General features: G+C 40.4%; 1 protein-coding gene across 1 annotated transcript in view; it reads right to left on the bottom strand.

Moving 5' to 3' along the window:
• Nucleotides 1-14,408, bottom strand: part of PKHD1 (PKHD1 ciliary IPT domain containing fibrocystin/polyductin) — a 245,082-nt gene that overhangs the window by 61,456 nt on the left and 169,218 nt on the right. Inside the window, exons 56-60 of the mRNA XM_033512946.1 lie at nt 14,248-14,402; nt 12,288-12,440; nt 11,056-11,943; nt 9,526-9,688; nt 7,426-7,586 (exon numbers count right to left, since the gene is read on the bottom strand). Coding sequence (XP_033368837.1) covers nt 7,426-7,586; nt 9,526-9,688; nt 11,056-11,943; nt 12,288-12,440; nt 14,248-14,402 — 1,520 coding nt within the window. The remainder of the gene's footprint in view (nt 1-7,425; nt 7,587-9,525; nt 9,689-11,055; nt 11,944-12,287; nt 12,441-14,247; nt 14,403-14,408) is intronic.

Here is a 14,408-nt window from a genome sequence, read left to right on the forward strand (position 1 = left end):
TTCATGAATCACAGTTTAAGAAGCGCTACACTGAAATAGAAACCTCATCATGTCAACGATAAGAAAAACCTTTTGCTTGTGTTGCAGACAACATTTATATACAGAAAGGGAGAGAGCTGGGTTTCAAACTCATAACTAGAATCCTAAATGAAGGTGATGTGGTGTTTTGGGGGTACTGAGCCCCTGGGGAAACAAACAAGCTCTCCGAGATTTCACAAACTCTAAAAATGGTAACGTTTTTCTAAATAGCTCCTTAAATACAGGAGTTGAGTTTGGAAAATGAAAAACCTGCTCTTTTATCCTCAGGGATTAAGCCTAAAAGGAGAAGCCAAGAATTTTTGATAGCAAGAGTAGGCACAAACTATTTGTTGGCACATCTTCAAAAAGGATTGCTATCCTAAGGGGCAAGGTTATCTCCCATTGTCAGGGACCTGACTTCATAATCAGTTTTTCCAAAATTCATTTGGATAATCACTCCTAATAGATATGTACACATATTTTACATTTTATGCAGCTGAACATCAGTGCATGACTGTTCGAAAGAATCTGGGGAATGTAGAAAAGAAGTAGGAAGGGTGGCACAAAAAGCTAAACTCCATTTACAGCAATAAATGTGCAAAATGGTTTGCCAAGGTTTTTTTAGCTTCATCAGGAGAAAAGAATTTGATACCCTTGTTAGATGGGAACAAGGAAGTAAGGTTTGATAGGCTTATAGAATTGTACATATACAGTATATAATCTGTTTGTGTATATACGTTGCTCTATGCTGATCACATGGAAAATTAACAATGCCATTCATCTCACACATCCTAGCTTCAGAATTAAGGAAAAAGCAATCCTGAAAAAGGAAAATATCTGTTTATTTGTGTCTTAGATGTAGCTGACGGTGAGAAAAAGCAGTTTATAGTATTTCAAAATGGACATGTGGCGTGGCCACCTCAGCCCCAATCCTGACTTTGTTGCTACATCCCCAGCTGTGTCCAGTTCCTCCATGATTTACCAAAAGAAATCACACAGAGGAGTGGTTTTCCTCAGCAGAGCTGTCCCTTAAGGAAGTCTCATGTTGCATCCAGATTGTAGAATCGCAGACTGGCTTGTGCTGGAAGACACCAAGTTCATTTTGTTCCACCCTCTGCCATGGGCAGGGACACCTCCCACTATCCCAGGCTGCTCCAAGCCCCATCCAGCCTGGCCTTGGACACTTCCAGGGATCCAGGGGCAGCCACAGCTTCTCTGGGCACCCTGTGCCAGGGCCTCACCGCCCTCCCAGGGAAGAATTTCTTCCATTCCTCTTATCTAAACCTGCCCTCTGTCAGTTTAAAGCCCTTCCTTGTTCTATCTTCTCTCCCAGCTGGTGGATTCTCCACCCATGGAATTGTCCCTCACTGTGCTGTACTGATTGATTGTTTAATTCAGTGTGTTCAACCATCTCACCCTTGATGAGCCACCACATAGACATCAAAGACATAAAAATAACTTAATTTCCTTTTGGATTACTTTAAACTTTGTTCTCCCATGAGCATTACAAAAATCCTCCCAACTTTATTCTCTGCTTTGGTCTCAACTTAATTAAGGTCTGCTGAAATCTTTACCAGAGATGTGTTTTCAGGAAAATTAAGAATTAAAAGCATTTTCTGATCATATTAGGTTTGGTTTTTATGAAAGAATAGCTTGGTAAGAGCTCTTTTAATGTCCTCCATTGCTACTTCCAACCCATTTTGCATGGGCCATTTATTGCAGAAAAAGCAAATTTCTATTTGTGAACAGCAACAACAAAAAAAGCTCCAGAGGAAAACAATGCTGATATTGCATTCTTTCATTCCTTGCAGATCTACCAAACCTTCATTTTCTTCTCAGATATCTTTAATTACTGAATATGATTATGCATAGCTAGTGTGGCTAATCATATTCCTTGGAATATTAAATATTTATGGTGCAACATTTTCACCCAGCTTTAGACCTAACTTATACTGCCAGCCTGTGTCTCAAAATTCTATGCTTCCCTAACTATAAATTGAGATTTTTATTAAATAATTAAAATTATCAGAAGAAAGAAAATTGTACAAAAATCTTTGACCTATAACCCAAGTTATTTTGAACTGTTTTTACCTTTATCTGACATTTTATCATATTTCTGATGAAATTAGCAAACTTCTGCATATTCATTTATTACTTTTAACTTCAATGTTATCATTCAAAGAGTTTTGACAATAGTTTTTGATTAAATTGTTCGAATAACTGCTTCAGACAAGCATTTACATATTGAACACTTTCCTCTTTATGATTTAGAAAATGTACTGGTTACCTCTAGAGAGTAAGCAAGACTACTGAGCAATTTCACAGCTTTAGATTTGTCTAGATTGAAAATAACAAGAAAATATCATTTCAATGATTTGCTAGTCAGATAAAAATTCAGTTGTCCACAACACACTGATCCTCTCACCAGTAGATTAACACTAAAGCTGAGTCAATAATAAAAAATTCTGGGTTTTTTCTAAGAATAATTTAATAAAACAAAAGAAAAACACAACTGCAACTGTTTTTTGTAGCCAGAATTTAAATGTAAAGTAATGTCCCAAAATAATATAGTCCAGGAATATCTTTTCAGTAAAAATTGCTATGTAAAATACACTTTGGGCTGATTCTAGTCAATGCAACCACAAAGTTTCACCTGCCTTAATGGGGGGTGTTTTTAGATTCAGAGTCTGGTTGTCAGGGTTCTGGAAAGAAAATTTTTAATTCAATGACTGGCTTTGGGCAAGTCACAAATTCTCTCCTCTTCCTGGAAAACTAATGCCAAAATAAACGTCCATCCCACTGGGGTATTACAGACCTAAATTTCACTCATTCTTCTAGTCTATCCAGAGAACTTACAAGGAGCTGTCAGATTTGACTGGTGTAAAGCAGAAAAAAAATTCAATTGTCCACACAAAATGCAAGGAACACATATTTAAATCAGAAAGAAAAAGTTGCATGAATATTCATCAGATAGCCCAGAGCTTCATCATCCCCCAGTAAATCAGAATCAGAGAGGCCTGAAGGAAGGACACAAAGTTGGTGAAAAGGCTGGGAAATCTCTCCCATGGGGAAAGGCTCGAGGATTAGGTGTGTTCTCTCTGGAGGAGACGAGGCTCAGGAGTGAATCCTGTCACAATATTCCAGTACTTATGGGGAAGCTACAAGGAGGGTGAGGCTCTCTCTTCATGAGAGACACATGGGAAAGACAATGGGCTACAGGTACTGCTTGCACCAGGAAAGCTCTCATCTCAAGATAAGAAATAAGTTTTGTTTTTTCACAGTGATAGCAATTCCTGGATGTTGTAGCTGTCCCTGCCCTGGAATACCCAAGACCAGGTCAGACAGGGCTTGAAGGAGCCTGGGATGGTGGGAGACGTCCATGCCTATGGCAGGAAGATGGAACAAGGTGATTTTTTAAGGTCCCTTCCAAGCCAAATAATTCTCTGATTCTATGGTTTATTGGAACAACCTTCCCAGGGGCATGGGGGAGTCTCCTTCACATCTTCATTTTGAGGTTCTCAAAGTGCAGTTGGGCAGGGTGACAGATAATGTTTCTTTCCCACAATAGGGTGGACCAGATGAGCTTTTGAGTCCACTTCCAACATGATCTGCATTATGATTCTATGATTATTCAGTCCAAATTGCCTTAAATTATATCTAGAATGTATCTGTCTGAGGGAAGAAAACATACTTCTGCAGGCTCAAGACTAAAACTGGAAAGAGTTGGTTTCATCTCTCCGATTCTGTGTGTTACCCACATAATGAGTCAATCTCTCTTTGCTCACTGGAGGGGACATCAGTAAACTCTAGTGGAAGGTGTCCCTGCCCATGACAAGAGATGGAATGAGATGACCTTTAAGGTCCTTTCCAAGCCAAACCATTCCAAAATTATATGGTTCTATGACAACTCTGGAGACAACAGAAGTGCGGACAGCTGGATCTTCTACTACTTTCAGGTCCTCAGCTACATTTCCAGCAAGGGAAGACAATGAATTCCAATGCCTCTGGGAGTCAGCCCAGACTACAGAGGTGAGGGGTTGTGATGAGAATCCTATGAACACTGCAAAAAGCCAGAAACTGGCTGATCCTTTAACTACACAAGGATGGTTGCACCAGCTGCCCTTCGTGGAGTTGGGCTTTTAACCTGGACGTAGGAATCAGTTGAATACACAAACTGTTCACTTAGCCTTAATTCCCCAAGATGACACTCCTGTTTATAGCTAATTCTGCTGTACAGCTTATGATTCTGGTATTTCCTGTATCATGGAACCATTTAGTGCTCCAGGCCTGGCCCCAAGCTCTTTTGCAAGAGGCTTGCTCTAGACATGAGTTTTAGGAGAAAAACATTTTGTCATCCAAAAATGGCAGCTCAAAGAGATTTAAATAATTACAAATTCATGTTAAACTCATTAAATTGTTTTGGATAATTCAAAAAATGGTACTTTGAAAGTTCCTCATAAATTATTTAGGGAGAAGGGTGTTGGAAAACATTTAATTTTAAACCTTTGCAACATTATATTTAAAAGACAAGAAAAATAAAGACTAAAAAGAACTCTCATATTAAAAAGTAATTATTCTTTGTTGGACTCAAACCCACTTTTGTTGTTACTCCTTTTTTCTTGCAGTAGAAATAATAATAGCAACAAAAGTCTTGGATCTGCTCCCTCCTATTCTGTTCTTTTTTCCTGAATTCTGCGGTTTATTCAGAAAACTAAAACTTCATTTTGAAGTGAACAATTCCGTTTCTTCAGAGTCACAATAAAAAGCTTGGTCTATGAGCAAAGAGCAAACTCAGTGGGTAAAAGTTTGAGAAAACAAAGGGTGGAAAATGTGGGTATAGAAATAATAAATTTCATAAATTCTATACCGATTTCATCTTTAATAAAAGACATCATGTGAATCCAGGAGCATTAATATCATTCTGAGTCATCTCTTGTGCCCCAGTTATGGCTCTCACAGGCTCTTCCCTGTGATATTCCTAGTTCTGATAAAACAACTCCATGGCTTCTTTTTCCCTGAAGTCTACTGAGAGTTTTTGGTTTGCTCCCCACAGAGTAACCAGAGTACCTAAAACTGGCTGAGGGACACTTTCAATCTGCCTGGCCAAACTGGAAGCTTGAAGTGAGCATAAATATTTATGTGTATCACAGAATCAATCATAGACTGGTTTGGGTTGGAAGGGACCTTAAAAATCATCGCATTCCAATGCCCCTTCCAAGCCATTCTGTGATTTCATAATTCTATGGCAAAACCACCATCTTCACAGGCCTTGAAGCATTGTCACACCAAGCAGGAATCTGGCCCCAAAGAATCATAAAGGCTGGGAAAGACCTTCAAGGTCATCATGCCCAGATGGAATGAATGCCACAATGGCCACTAAACCATGTCACAAAGGGCCACATCCACTTGGTTTTCTTAATGCTTCCAGGGATGGTGGCCTCACCCCCATCCTGGGAAGACTGTTCCAATGGCCAACCACTCTTTCTGGGAAGAAATTTTTCCAAATATCCAACCTGAATTTTCCCCCTGACCTATCACTAATTGCCTGGGAGAAGAGGTCAATCCTTCTTTTCAGAGAGTTGTAGTGAGTCTACCTCAGCCTTCTCCAGATTAAGGAACCTCAGCTCCCTCAGCTGCTCCTCACAGGATTTATATTCCAGACCTTTCCCCAGCTCCTTTCCCTTCTGTGGACACACTCCAGCCCTTCACTCTCTTTCTTGCAGTGAGGAGCTCAAAACTGAACACAGGACTTGAGTTTTGGCCTCATCAGTACCCAGCACAGGGGATTATAATTCCTCTGGTCCTGCTGGCAGGAGATCAGTTGGAGCATGGAAGTTGAGCTTTTTCTCCAATTTGTCAATCCTGGGAGCCTGCATTGAAGTGTGAAAAATGCTCAGTGCTACAACTTTCAAGAGAAAAAGGAGAGAAGGGAAGAAGATGACCACAAATTTACCTTATCCTCAAGTTGTATCTTTTCAAATGTCACCCTCAAGACAAAATAAATCATAGGTCAGAATGAGAAATGTAGAGGAATTTAATGCACATTTTTGAAGGGAAGGGGAAGAAAACCCATTCAGATCTGGGGAGAAAAAAACAACACAGCAATTTTGTCATAGCTTCAGAAGAAGGCAACATTTATCATGTACTGGTACCTCCATTTGACAAGGAGATAAACCCTGTGGAGTGAAGGTTGTAACCTCAGTGCACTTTAGATGGTGGGGATTCCTCTTATACCTACAACTGTCTGTTAGGATGTGCTAAAAATGGTGGGAATCTGAATAAAATCCAGGTTTTGTATGCAAATATATTCAGTAATATGCAGGTGCTAAGTGGTAATTGTACCAGAGCATTAATGCTTGGATGAGATTCATAATTAGGGTGGAAAAGGTACAGTAAAAATCAGTGTTTGCATCTAGACAACACATTAATCAACCCTGTAAGCAGCCAGCTACAGCAGGATCCTTAGAGGAAAAACCTTACACATTTTGTTTAAAGTTCTTGTTGTGTTTAATCAGTTTTAGAGTGTGAAGGAACACAGTATTAATTACAGTCCCTCCCATCAGTCTCCCATACCGGCAGAGTCACAAACGATGCGCCTCTACAGCAAAATGGCCACCATCAGCAGCAGCAGGCACAGGGAAAGCTAATTGTAATTAAAGAGTTTATTTGGAATCAGAGAGCTGAGTTTTAATCAGGAGGAGAATGGAGCCTTGCTGTGGGAGCCTTCAGAAAGTGGTTACTGAGCAGAATGGGCCTTTTTTAAACAGAGAGGGGTTGTCAAACTTCTGGAGTGGGTTTTCAGCTTGATTATCTCCTCAGTGGGATGTGGATGAAAATCCTTGTGGGGCCAATTATTGGTAATATTTTGCAGTTTTGTGTTTTTTTTACGGCATGTGCCCCACAATGCTCTCAGAGGAGTTTGCAAGGGGCAGGTAGAATCACTGATCATGGAGTGGTTGGGTTGGAAGGGACCTTAAAGCTCATCTCATTCCACCCCCTGCCATGGGCAGGAACACCTTCCACTATCCCAGGTTGCTCCAAGCCCCATCCAACCTGGCCTTGGACACTTCCAGGGTGGGGCAGTCACAGCTTCTCTGTGCCCCCTGTGCCAGGGCCTCACACCCTCACAGGGAAAAAAATTCTTTGTACCATCCAATCTAGTGAGTCAGCCCCCCAAGGGGCTAAGGGTGCTGGGTGAAATGATTCTGCAAGAGGACAGAGTGGCACTGGTGGACATGGTGGTGCACACTGAGTCACCCCAGACTTCCACAATTCACTACATCCTGCCTGCAAGGAATCACACAGACTGAGACCATCATCATCTCTTCAGATCTCAGTGGAAGCCACATCTCATGGCTCAAATGCCAGCCTGATTTTATAAACACTCCCATCAGCACATGCACTTACCAGCTTCTGAGTAGAACTGTGTCCATTCAAATTCTGACTTTGGGAAAACAGAGACAGGTGGCTCTAGATCGAGGACACCTCCATCCAAATCTTTGAAAAGGGCTTTCCTTGAGCCTTTGCATCTCTTTTCAGGGAGCATGGTGTCTTCAGAAGTTTGTCCACTGGTAAGTAGGGAAGGTAATATAATTAGTGGCTTGGAACAGTCAGAAAAACCTGTAAATTTCTATGTAAGTCATTAACTACTGTCTGCCACAGAGGAAGGTTCCTGTAACAGGTGTGTTGAGGGGAACTCCTCTCATCTGAGACAAATACAGGACAGTTGAGATGATCCATTTCCTAAACAAGGGTCTATATGGACTACAGAAGGAGGTCAGTATGTTTAGATCATTTGCTTAAAATTTGGATCACTAAAGTGTAGTTAGCCAAATTGCTTTTAATTGCAGATTGACTAAAGGAACTTAGCTTAAAGGAACTAACTGAGCATCTCACACCCATGGCAGAATGCAACACTATAAAAAGACTTGTGCTCCAGCAAAGTCCATAGAGACATTTTCACATTGCTACATGGATTCATGTTAAACCTTGAAGAAAATGGAGAATTTTTTGGTCTCAGCTGAGAAAACCCAATTGCTGATACCTTGAAGGGGTTGAACAGGTATAGGCAGAGATTTGCAGTAAGGGCAGAGGAACAAATAGGCCAGTTCCTCCAGTCAACCCAGCTCAAAGGAGGTGGAGAACAAAGACTGCTCTGATCCTGACTCTTCAGTTCTTGACCATCTCTCAGCAGATCCAACATTTCTGTTGGTAAGGCCTTCCAGTGGGAGAAGCAAAATGTTTCATGGATTTTCTACATTCCCTGTTGTTTCTATTTCCCCTCTTGCTCCAAGGCAACGCTCATCTTCTCTTTGACAGGACATATCCATCAAGATATCCCTTCAGGATGCTTAAGCAAAACAATGCAGACATAACCTGGATCAAGCTCAGCAGCTGCAGAGGTGGATTAAATAAATGCACGCAGATATTGCATGAGGAGCACTGGGAGATGTAGAGGCTCAGCAGCCTCCCAAGGAAGCATTCAGTAATCCATGTGCATTCCTCACATTCGAAAACCACCAGCTCTTGCACTGGACCGGGTATTCAGCAGCTCACTGCTAGCAGAATATTGTGGGATACAAGAGTGAAACATAATGGGAGCTGACAAGCTGGACAGGACTCAGAAATCTACACGCAAACTAATGCCCAGAGCAAAAAGCAAAAATATAGAATAAAATAAGAAATTCTGGCAGAAGGCTGGAGGGGCTCTAAACATAGCAGTGTGGGACACCTCCAATTATTTTTGACTGGCAAGTGGAGTCCATGCTGGAATTTTTTTTTGGTACTTCAAGGCTTTCCTGACATAGCCTCTGCATTGTGTTCAGTGACTGCAATAAATAAATAGGCACGTGGTTTCCATTGGATGTGGTGTGTCTAAACCACTCCAACCAGCAGCGACTTAAGGTTACAGACTGAGTTCTCCCCTCCCTCCCCAACACTCACAGATGATATTCTCCCTGGGCAGGAGCAGTTCTGGCAATCATTTGACATCTCACAGCCTGCCTGGTACTGATCAACATTTCTGATGTGATCTCACAGGCACAAATCAACCCACGCTTCCCCGACCAAAAGGACATTCCCTGTCTCAGGGTTTTTCCTGGAGGTCCTGACATTTTCTGAAGCCTGAGGCTGAGAAGTCAGAGATGCTCAGGATGGGGGTTTAAGAAATGGGATATGTGAGGCTTGTTTTGCTACACAAATGTCAGGAAAAGGAGAAATCCAAGAGGACTGGTCCAGAGATGCACCTTGATGGAATTTGAAACTCAAATTATAAAAGATTGCCCTAAACTAATTTTGGTGGTGTTTTTCCATTTCTTTTTTTATTATTATTTTTTTATTTTTTTCTGTATTTGAGTTTTTCTGTGAAAGTTTGTTTGATGTCAGAGATTGTTCATTTTTGTCAGGCAGGAGCAATACAAGAGCAGAGATTAGGGGAAAATAGTTCCAAAGCTGTAGGTGTTTGGGGTTTTTTTTTGAAAAAACATAGCTCAGAATGAAGCATTTTACCTTGTTGGATGAAAGTAGAACTTGTCCTTCTCACTGACATGTAACATCCTTGATGTCTCTGCTGTGATGAGAGGCATGAAGTCTAAATGATCAGCATTTGACATGATACAGACATCCCTGTCTTCACTGTAGCAGCTCTTTGTAAAACCAGTAAAGGTGACTTCTGCCAGGGATTAAGAGAAGATCGAGCAAGGAAAAGTGGTTAAAAGAGTCCCATAACTAGAGATAAGAAAGTTGTTTTTTTCTTGTGATGTTTTCCATGTTAAATTGCTCCCATATATATCTGTACAAATTATTTTTAAATCAGATTAATAACATTGTTCATAGATCTTCATGTGGCTTTAGAATACTTTGTAGCCAAGGTACGTCCTAAGTTGATGCAAACCAAGTCATACCCATAGGAAATAAAATCAAATAAATAGTAATTGAGAAAGAGAAAAAAAAAAAACAAGAGTATTTAATACTTTTTCATTTGAATAAGCATAAACCCGTTAAATAACAGCTTGCCTTGGATAGTTTTTCTACTTGCCAGAGATTAGTATAAGACAAGGGTGTGATGACACATATTTGGCTCTGGCACCCAGCTCTTGTGCAGCTCCAAATCCATATTTTGCCATGAATTTTTTGTGAGACTGTGCAAGTCTATTTGTCTTTCTCTACCTCTCTTATTCTTCAGTAAAAAAGGGGAAACATTTTCTTGCAAAAGTAAGTAGCAGTGAGGAATAAGGTCATGAAAAGCAGTGAGATATTTAGATCCCAACACTGCAACCAGCTACCAGGGTTCTGCTACATGCAAATATTGCTCGGGGGACTGAAAAATTCATTTGAAACAAAGATCCAGAATACATAAAAGAGCTCTATTCCTCTTGTGCAATCTCTTATACTGAAAAAGGTCATAACTTCTTACATTAGAAGTTATCTTCTTAGAATTTCATACAGCTTCTGTGAGCTGTAGTTCCTATGTTCTGTGACAATTCTACCCAAAGTGTGATATTCACTTCTCAGATTCGGTGTCTTTATTTAGGTAGAGGCAACTGTGGGTCAGAGAGATGAATTAATTGGAAAAGTAACACAGAAGGAAGGTCTGTGTGAAGTAGAATCTATACATTATCACAGGACATAATTATCATGGAATCATAGAATCCAAGAATGGGCTGGTTTGGAAGGGATCTTAAATCTCATTCCAACCCTCTGCTATGGGCAGGGACATCTTCCACTATCCCAGGTTGCTTCAAGCCCTGTCCAACCTGACCCTGAACACTTCTAGGGATGGGGCAGCCACAGCTTCTAGGGGTAGCAATTATCCTGCAGTAGATTCAGGAATTGAAAAATATAAAAAAAATTTTTTTTCTTAATTAGACTACATAAAGTTATGGAAGAATTCTATCCATTATCAATTATCAATTTCACTGAGGCTCTGATTTCTCAGACTTGTCCATTTGTGGGAGACTTCAGCTTCAACTGGAAAAATGAAAATAGTGAGGAAAAACAGTGCCAGAAGAGTCTGGGCAGTGAAGACAGAAGACCAACCTTTCAACTTCACAACTCCCAGGGCTTTTGGACAATTCCCAGTTTTGTGCCAGGGATCCTCTGGCCTTTGGCTGGGAACGGTGGTAAACGTGGGCCATAAAATCCCGACACGGCCTCTTAGAGGGTAGCGTGGGGGTCTGTCCTGGGCTGTTGGGTCAGCTGAGTGAGGCTTGATCCTGTCTCTGAGGCAGTCAAAAGTCGAGCTTGTTGCGACAATGACAGAGTTTTTAAGTTCTATGAATTTTTTCCCCGTGTAGCATTGCTCAGCATAGGCACAGTGCACCACTGCCAGGAGTCCCATGGTATTGTCCACCAGCACCACGTTTTCCACCATAATGCTGCCTCCAAGGTGGAGCATGACACCATAGTCATAATTCTTGTAGGACAGAAAACCTGTGATTCTAATGCAGTCTAAGATGGTCTGAAATCCATCTTCCTGGTACAGGTGAATGCCATGGAGACTGGAGTGGGCCACATTTCCACTGCAGTATTCTCTATCTGGAAAACATTCTTGGCCCCTGATATGGAAGCCAATTCTCTCGGATCCTGCCACGGCATTGCCGCGGAGGGAGACACTGGTGGCCAGGTTCACCTTGATGCCAGCAACCCAGTTTAATGAACCTGCTGGCTGCCTGCTCAGAATAACAAGGCTCCTGATGAGAGAGTGATTTTTCCCTTCTAAATCAATGCCAGGTCCAGTGGTGTTGAACACCACGTTATTGTGCAACAAGATCCCACTGCTCTCGACTGCTTTAATGCCGGCTCCGCAGCTGCCGCTAATGCTGGATGACACCACTGAGGACTCCTGGGATACATTCCTGAATTCAATGGCAGAAAAATCAGGAGGCCCAAAGTTCACAAACTGAACATTTAAGAGTTGAAGAGCACCTGCAACAAGATAATTTGAGTGAAATCAAAGATTATATTACTTAAGAACATATAAGGACAACCATGTTAACAGTCAGATATATAACAGCAGGTACTTTGTCAGTGTATTGTAGTGATGGGTATTTGTTAATAAATCCATACAAAATCACAGTAAAACCTTACAAAACACAGAGCAACCCCTCCTAAAATATCTTCCATATTTATGAATTTTTAGTGGTGCTCATGTCTGATACTTGTTGACAGTTGTTTCTGACTTTCATAGCACATGTGAATGGACACACCCATTGCTGCACCTTTTTGGGCAAAACCAGCGTGCTTGATGAGGACAGGTGAATCTCAACTACCTTCAAACTCCATCCCACTGGAGTCTGTGATGTGTCCCACCAGCATCCTCCCAGCACAAGCCAGATCTGACTGGATCTGCACGTTCCGTGTGAGGAGCCCAACCTCCGCGGCCAAAGGGATGCGTCTCCCGTCTTCTGTGTCATGGGGACGCCCTGGGGAGTTTCAAGAAAGCAAATGTGATAAGTGTCTATCATACCTATAAACCAGTGCTTTGAGGGACATGAATCCTGACAGCTCCTCTGCTGGATCTGCACTGACATTCAGGTGTGTTTCACCCCCAGCACAATCTGCATGCATCAACACAAAACCAGAAAGGCCACCTGCCCATCAAATATTCACTGTGTGCTTATATTTTACCAAGATATCTTGTTTTTAGAACAAGAAGGTGCTAAACCTTTCCCCTGAGGTGCGCAGGTGCCAAAGCAATGAACAGGTTCACACTTCATTTTTTCCAAGCTCTGTGTGCTGGAGTTACTCTTCAGCACACTACAGACTTGATCTCCATGAATTTTCCTCAGGATCAGACTAATGTCAATGCCAAAACCCTCTTTGCTACAGAGTCTTGTTTGTGTGCATTTTCTAAAAGGATTTTTAAACATTTTTTCAATGCTTTTCTGAAGGAGACTTTTGCACAAGTTTATGCAATTTTTTTAGCTTTGATTAATCTCAGGTGACTTTAGACACATGCAGATGTGATTTAGTAATCCAAACTGGTTTTATGCATGATGGAGAGAAATAACCAAATCTCAAATGTAATTTGTTGTGTATTTTATATACCTGCTTTAGGGGCAGATAAAATACGAGGGAGAAGTATGTATTGTATGTATTTTTAATTATCAGGAGCTGAGAGTGACTGGCTCATGTGTGAACATTTACTGCAGATATCCATATTTGCCAAGGTGAAACTCAGTATTTACCCCTTAACTGTCCCATCATTCCATTTTTTCAGCTGTTATCTAACAACTGCTGCATTACTAAGGGGGCAAGAAGTAATTTCTCCTCGTGATACATTTATTATATCTACATCAGCTAAAAAGAAAGGCCTAAAATGCATAAACTACTGGAAATGAAGTCTAGATGTGCTATGCTTTGAACTGCACATTTTGTTTGAAAAATGCAATTGTCATAAAAAAACTGTGCCATCAAGGCTACTGTTGATTAACACTGTGGATAATTGCAGAAAAGAGCTCAGTTCCAAGTGAAGCTTTGATTACTGGTTCAGACATTTAAACATTAGCCATTTAAAACATGATATTTCTGGATCTTTTTGCCCATTACACTCATTTATGTGCCTACTGGCTGGAATAAAGATCAAATTTTAAAAATATTGATACGCACTAGAAAAATCCTGTTTGAAGGTTCCAAATTTGACCTGTTAATATAATCTTTTTGCTTTTGTTAAATAGATGGTATAAATTCACTTTATAGGCTGAAATAAAAGTAAATAAGTATTAACACTTTTCCCACAAAAAAAATAGAACCAGTGCAATCTACACCAAAAATAGAGATATATGCAGATTTTATATTTATTTAGATATTAGTTTATAAATACATTATTTTCATGCCATGGAATTGATAAAATTTTGTACTTTATAAATATAATTATTTTGAACTTTGAAAAAAGGGTGGGGTTTAATTATTTTCCAGGTTTTTTGGCATACCATAGAAATTGTGCAAAGGGCCTAAAACTCTACATTTCTTTTTTCCTTTAAGAAAGGAAAAAATATTTTCTTGCTCTGTGAACCAGCTCAACATGAAACACCAGAAAGTTTTCCCAAACAATTCAGCACTAAATTGATTCTGTTCACAGAAATTCATGTCAGAATCAGCAAGCTAAAAAATTATATGGAGAAAAAAATGAAGATACCACAAGTAGAATTGATCCTGTTGAGATATGAAATGGGAAGTCAATACTTCAGAAGAAAACTCTCCAAAAAACAGGAAAGAAAAATTCCTTACCAATGTGCCTGTGTAGAAGACGTTCATGAATTCTTATATTATGACCATGGACTTCTTTAAGTGTAAGTACTTCAGCTTGGTGGGCTTCATAGGATGTAGAGCTGATCACAATATCCCCACCTTGATCCCAATCTACTTCATCCTCCACAAAAATCCTGTAA

This window comes from Parus major, chromosome 3, assembly GCF_001522545.3.
Source record: "Parus major isolate Abel chromosome 3, Parus_major1.1, whole genome shotgun sequence".
Lineage (NCBI taxonomy): Eukaryota > Metazoa > Chordata > Aves > Passeriformes > Paridae > Parus > Parus major.